At 37.6% G+C, this 7,141-nt stretch overlaps 1 protein-coding gene across 1 annotated transcript in view; it reads left to right on the top strand.

The window, feature by feature from the left end:
• LOC103738756 overlaps positions 1-5,476 on the top strand; it is an 88,532-nt gene extending 83,056 nt beyond the window's left edge. Inside the window, exons 17-18 of the mRNA XM_029566325.1 lie at positions 1,122-1,277; positions 5,227-5,476. Of these exons, the coding sequence (XP_029422185.1) occupies positions 1,122-1,277; positions 5,227-5,380 (310 nt within the window). The 3' untranslated portion in view covers positions 5,381-5,476. The remainder of the gene's footprint in view (positions 1-1,121; positions 1,278-5,226) is intronic.
• The last annotated feature ends 1,665 nt before the right edge of the window (positions 5,477-7,141 follow it).

Genomic DNA, 7,141 nt, shown 5'->3' with positions numbered 1-7,141 from the left:
AAACATCACAACAGACACCAGAAAGATACAGAACATTATAAGGGAATACTTTAAAAACCTATATGCTACTAAATTTGAAAGCCTAAAAGAAATTGATGCATATCTAAAGGCATGGGAACCACTACAACTAAACCAAGAAGAGATTAACAGTGGCAGGGATAGCAGAGTATGGAGGCTCTAGTGGGAGAGGAAGGCTGTCTACCTGACGAGTTTGTATTCATGCTCAGATGCCGAGGAGCTCAGAAGGTGGGTGACTGTGACCAGTGATAGTCATGTATATAGAGATTGGAAATGCATGTGAAAACTTCTCAATGTCAAGAGCCCTGGAATGAATTTTTCTGTATGAAACTGTGTGTTTTGACAATGAAGTGGAGATCTTTTTTAAACGTTGGGACCTCATTTAATTTTATGTCTTACAGAGTTTATAATGAGTAAAAGACTATACAAGCGTAATAATTCATCTGTAAACCTAAAAATATACAGCCAATTTTGAAAGAGATGTACCCTAGCTCAGAAAAATGTTATTGAACAGGTTAATGCTGTTGTAATGAAATGCTTCTTCTAATAAAAAAAAGCTAAAAAAAATCATTTTAATTTTTATTATTTTGTTGTTGCTATAAAACATTTTCATGTGAGCAAGGTGGCCTTGAAAGCCTGGTCCTCCTTTCTCTGCCACACAAAGGCTGGGATGACAGGCCTGTCTCACTGTGTCTGATCTTCTGTCATTTATGTCTTGAGTGATATATATTTATTTTTTACTAGGATTTGGATGCAATCAAGTGGCTTTTTCTTTCTAAGGAACTTAGAGATAAAAAAGCCTTTTAGTGATGAATTGATAATTAATATTTCTATATTCTGTAAATTTTAAAGAATAGGTTTTTTTTTGGTCTTTTTGAGGCACTGTCTTCCTGTAGCCCCAGCTAGCCTGAACTACCTATGTAGACCAGGCTGGCCTTCAATTTACAGAGATCTGCCTGGCTCTGCCTCACGTGTGCTGGGATCAAAGGTGTGTGCCATCATGCCTGGCTTTTACTAATAGAATTTTTTAAAAAATGAACACAATTTACCTCAATGTAAGTCTCAATTGTAAATAATTGCCCATTATGTTTCTTGTTCTACAGCAGTTTGACAGCATTGAATTTAAAACATCCAAGAGGAATGTGTGCATTTTTGACTTCAACAAGAATAGACGATAGTGACTGCAGTAAAACCTACCCGTGCATCTGTGAAAAGAGAATGAACACGTTCTCTGATTCAGTGTGCAACAAGAAGGAAAGGTAAACAGAGAACATTGTCATTTTTGTGTTTCCTGTAGTAGTCTGTGACTGCTCACAGTGAGATGTTTCTGACCACAGGATTTAGTCAACTGGGCAAACAGGGAGGAGCTGGAGGAGGAGGGTAATGACCTGGAATCTGACTTACCAGATTATAGCCATTTTCCTTCCTGGAGGAGACAGAGCAGCTTGTCTGGAGGGTGGGCATCATTTGCTTCAAGGTCCAGAGGAATGACTCTTTCTGTGTCCCGATTCACCCACAGAACCAAATAAAACATCCTGATAGATATTTCATTACAATAGGATTAATAAAATCAATATCTTTTGGCTTTGATGACATGGTTTCTACAGTATACCTGTGTTTCTGTTTATTTTTTGGTTACTTTGTGTTATTTTTTGCATTTAGAAAATGTCATCATCTTTAAAAACATTTTTTCCATTAAATATAATTTCAAACTTGATGAATAGTTCAAGGAACTCTGAAACAAGCCTTACCAATAATCATAGGTTATTTATATTTTCCATGGTTTCTAGCTTGTCTCTTGCTGAACCATTTGTAGATACAGTGATTCTAATTGAGGCCAGCTAGATGTGCTGGCTCAGGCTTGTGCTCTTAAAGTGCATAAGGTTGAGGTCAGCCTATGCTACATAGCACATTTGAGGTTATCCTGGACTACAGAGTAAGCACCTATCTGGAGAATGCTAATAATAATAATAATAATAATAATAATAATAATAATAATAAATGTTATTATTATGGTAATACCCAACCTGTACTTAAATATTCTCCAAGGACAAGCAATTTCTCCTATAAAATTGTACTAAAATGATCAAACCCAAGATATTCAGTACTGATGTTGTAATGTGTTCTCATCCATAACCATATTCATATTTGTCAATTTTTTTTATAATGATGTCACAGTCTTTTTTTTCTCCATGTTCAGGATTATGAAGTGTCTGCACCTGTGATTTCCTTTTAAGTGATTTTTAGTGATGAGCATTTATTTACTTATGATTTGTTATTTTGGCTTTGACATTGTAAATATCGTGCCTCCTTCTGTTTGAGGATTTCATACATGAACACACTATGTGCACATCATTTCTATCATTTCTACTCACTTCTTCCCTCTCCAACTTGTTCCCTGTTCCTCCAGCTACCTCCTCAAACCAAACCAAAACCAAAATCAAAACCAAAATAAATTGGTTCTCCTTCTCTCAGCATCCCCTGACTGCCTGTAGCGCTTCATCTATGGTGTGTCCTTGTCAAATATTTCTTTAACTGTTTTGGCATGTCGATGGGTGCTTGGCCTTTGCATGTCTTGTTCATGGGAGCAAGGTTCTCGTGTTGTTCATAAGAAGCTATAACACAGCAATTGTTTTGAGCTTCAGGCTCTTTTACTGTCCCCTTCTTCCATGATGCTTCCTTATATTTAGGGAAACAGAATGTTGTATCGATGTCCCATTAGGGACTGGGCTCCCCATGGTCATTTATCTTCTGCATTTTGACCTGTTGTGGAACTATCAGCCTTCAACTGCTGTGAAAATAAACTTCTTTGATAAGATGTGAGAGCTGCATTTATATATAAGGATGAGTAAATAAAAGGCAGCTGGAAGATATGATAGTGAAAGGTTCTACTCTAGGGCCGATAACCTCTCCATCCAGGGGTTCTTGGCTAGCTTTATACTAGCAGGCATTAGTTCCCTCCAAGTTAGGGCCTTTAAGGTTCAGTTAGATAATTACTTATTGCTTCCAAGGTACAAGTGTCACTATTGTACAGCAGGGTTATCTTATTAGACCTGTCATTGTGTTTCTCAGGCATCACGGAAAGGTTCTACTCTAGGGCCGATAACCTCTCCATCCAGGGGTTCTTGGCTAGCTTTATACTAGCAGGCATTAGTTCCCTCCAAGTTAGGGCCTTTAAGGTTCAGTTAGATAATTACTTATTGCTTCCAAGGTACAAGTGTCACTATTGTACAGCAGGGTTATCTTATTAGACCTGTCATTGTGTTTCTCAGGCATCATGGCTGGGTAGAACATTGGTTACTTTTCTCCCCTAGCATCTTGTATACCACCTTCCAACACTATGAAAACTCTCAAGGTAGAGGTTTCCATATCATTACTAGGTTGATTTCTCCAGGTCCTTTGTCCAAAGTGTGTGGTGTCTTCAGCAACAGGATGTTACCTTGATGTTCTGTAGGGCAACCAAGAGCAAGTCAGTATCCATATTGTTTTGCAGATCTTGGAGCTCCCTGACTAATATCCCCAAGGGAGGTATCTCATGCCTTTAAATGATGTTTTGTTAGACAGTCTATAGCTCCAGGGGTTTGCATTATGCCATTGTGTGGGTTAACATCATTAAAATTATATATATATGTTTTGGTGTGGTAGTCCATGGCTTTAATCCCAGCACTCAGGAGGCAGAGGTAGGAAGATCTCTGTGAAATCAGAGATACCTTGTCTCGAAACACACACACACACACACACACACACACACACAAAGTGATTTTTTTTTACCTTATGAATTTGGGTGCCCTCTTTCTTTTTTGGTCTTTTTGAGGAGACAGCATCTCTCTGTAGCCCCAGCTGGCCTGGAACTCACTATGTAGACCAGGCTGGCCTGAAACACAGAGACCTACCTGCTTCTGCCTCCTGAGTGCTGGGATCAAAGGCATGCACCGCTATGCTTGGCATTTCTCTTTCTTTTCATTTATGCAGCTCAGGGTCCGTCACACCTTTATTTTTAAAACCAGTTTTTAGATTCATTAATTTTATTTGTTTTTATTTCATTAAGTTCTGCCCTAATTTCTATTATTTCTTCCCGTATACTTGCTTTGGGTTTGTTTCTGAAATGGCAGAACTAACTCTATTTTGTTCTAGCTGACTTACTTTACCCTGTGTTTTTGCCCAGCCATTCCCACTGTGGCCATCCAGGCTGATCATCTCATGCAGGTATTTTCAGGTAGTACAATGATTCTACAATACTGAGAAACTTACGATTTGCCAGGTAGGCGGTCCAGATAGAATGTCCTCCCTCTCAGCTCTACCTACATCTGTATGGTGCCAACTGTTTCTGGATTCTGATAAACTTGTTTTTTTGATAACCAAAAGTTTTTGTTAATTGTATATCTCTTTGTTAACTGACCTGCCCCTGGTCTGGTGTAACTATGGTGATCTGATGTAACTATGATTATTGTCTTTACCCCTGTTATGACGTAATTGTGGTTTTAAGCTTTATAACCCTTGCCCTGCTTCTCCTTTGGGTCAAGATTTTTCTTGGTCATGAGCTCCCTCTCTGAACACTGGCTTGCTAGCTAGCTTACAGAGGACTCCTAATTTGACTACCGCTATGTGCTGTTCCTCTGTGCAGTTTCGCTCAGTGTTACATTTTCCAAAACACTTGAGGTACATCACTAATCCATTTATTTGTGTTTTTCTGATTTTTTTTTACATGCAGCTAACTAGAGATATAAATATCCTTCTTAGTACTCCTTTTAATGTGCCTGAGAATTTTGGTGTAATGTGTTTTCATTTATTTTTCAGAGGTTTAAAAATGTTTCCTTCTTGATTCATTTTGTGACCCATTCCTCACTGAGAAGTGTGTTTTCATGTGCTTATTGGTCATTTTGTTTTTTTCTTTGTCAAGTGCCTTTCCATTTTTGCTTCTTTTTTGGATGGGTTTATCTGTCTTCTAATTACAGCACTGTAAATGTTCTTTATGTGGTTTCAATCCAAATCCCTTGTTAGATGTATGTTTAATAAATCTGTTTACCTATATTATCTTGCCTCTTTATGTTCTGAACTATATCATTGAAGAAGTTTTAAAAATGTTTGAGGCCTGATTTATCATTTTTCATGCATGACTTGCATATTTAGTTCATACCAATGTCAGTTTAATTATTTTATTTTTTTGATATATTAATTTATGTGTGTTTCTGTGAACATGTTTTCCAGGTATATGCAGGTGGCTGCAGAGGATCAGAAGGGCTCAGATCCCCTGGAGCTGGAGTTACAGGCAAATGTGAGCCACCCAACTTGGTGGCTCACATTGATATCAGGTCTTCTGGAAGAGCTGGGAGCACTCTTACTCACTGAGCCATCTCTGTAGCCCCCTCAAGTTATTGTTTTTGAGCAAAGTTTTGAAGTTCACCATGATTTCCCTGTGGCTATCTCGGTTTTTGCTGTATTTGTTGAAGTACTGTCTTCCTTCCACTGAACTACTTTGGTAACTTTCTAAAAAATAAATTGATGGTAACTGTTTGGGTCACTGTGTGAATTTTTATTCTGTCTCAGTGATTTATGTCACCAATCTTGGAGTGACACAGGTCCCACTTCACATGTCTAACCCCTGCAGTGAAATCCACTGATGCTCTGGAACTGGAGTCACAGACAGATGTGAGCTATGTGGCTATCAATTTTAAAAAAAGATTTTTCTGTTTTTAATATGGGGATAATATTGGCTTTATTTTTATTTGGAAGATGTATTTATCTTCTCCCTATATTTTGAGAGTTAAATTCTTGGTAGAGTTTATATTTCATTTTCTTAAAGCATGGATCAAGATTGTAAATGGGATGATGATCTGGACCTGGCAATCTCTTTGTGAAAAGGTATTTACCTAATTAGGAATAACATTTCTTTAATGGACTTAGGGCTGGTTAGACATTCTATATACTTCTGTTAATTTTGGTAACTGTTTCCTTTTAAAATATCTGTGCTTTTAAATAAATTTTCAAAACCATGTTATTTTATTGTGTTAGATTCCTAGGGATGCACTCACAAAGACCACAAACTTGGGACTTAAAAGAGCAAATATGACTTCTCTTTCTCTTACAGTCCTCAGATTTTGGGTTGTTTGACTGCTTTTTGGTTTTGGATGGACAGGATCTCATAGACCAGGCTGGCTTCAAACTCACTGTACAGTGGAGGATGTCTTTGATCTCTTGATCTTCCTGTCCAGACTTCCTAAGTACTGGGATTATAGTTGTGCAAGCAAGCCCCCTCCCGAACCATTGAAGGCCAGATGTGTGCTGTTTTCTCTGGTCTGGACATGCCCATTGCCATCTCTTGAAACAGAGAAATTGTGATGATGCACAGAAGACTCTCATGCAGTTGAACCCAACTAACTTTCCTTTGTGGAGGGAGAGAGAGAGAGTAAGTGTTTCAACAAGCCTCACTTTGGTGACTTCAAAAAATCCTTTGTATACTTATTCCCAGTTTATATAATAGGTAAACAATGGACTTAGGGGAGACTCCATTAATACCTGCCTGTCAGTTGCCAGTGATACAGCTTTTTCTGGACTGCCTATGTAGATTATATTTTTGTTCCACATTTGTTTTTGTTTGTTTGTTTTGTCTTGAAGATAGGATCTTGCTATATACTTCAGTCTGGACTGGAACTTGCTTTGTAAAAGAAGCAGGCCTTGAGTTGTGGCAATCCTCCAGATTCTGCTTCCTTCCCACATGCTGAGATTACAGGTGTGGGTCACCATGTCCACATCCCTCCCCATCTATTAAATGTCAGAACATTTGTGGCTGAAATAGAAATTTCATTGCAGCATGAATATCCTTATTTTCTGGATGAATTTTATTAATTGTATTTCTCTGCTGCTTTTTTGTTTTTTTTTTTCATTCAAATACTCAATATTATAATTGGAGATAAAAATATTTATTTTACTACATCAACAATATGTTGTTTTATTGATGTAATCACTTAAAGTGAGTATGTTAAAACTTTTTGGCAAAGTTACGCTTTGGGATTATTCAGTCGTACCCAGCAGGTCATTATTCAGATGTCTTTCTTATTTATAAGTCACTAAAGACTTGTTATTTTATTGGTCAAAGAAGTTACCAGATTATTCTACTCACTGT

The sequence above is a fragment of the Nannospalax galili genome, unplaced genomic scaffold, assembly GCF_000622305.1.
Source record: "Nannospalax galili isolate Female #2095 unplaced genomic scaffold, S.galili_v1.0 scaffold859, whole genome shotgun sequence".
In the NCBI taxonomy this organism is placed as follows: Eukaryota; Metazoa; Chordata; class Mammalia; order Rodentia; family Spalacidae; genus Nannospalax; species Nannospalax galili.
The sequence above is the reverse complement of the archived record's forward strand: the minus strand, read 5'-3'. Positions and strand labels throughout refer to the sequence as shown.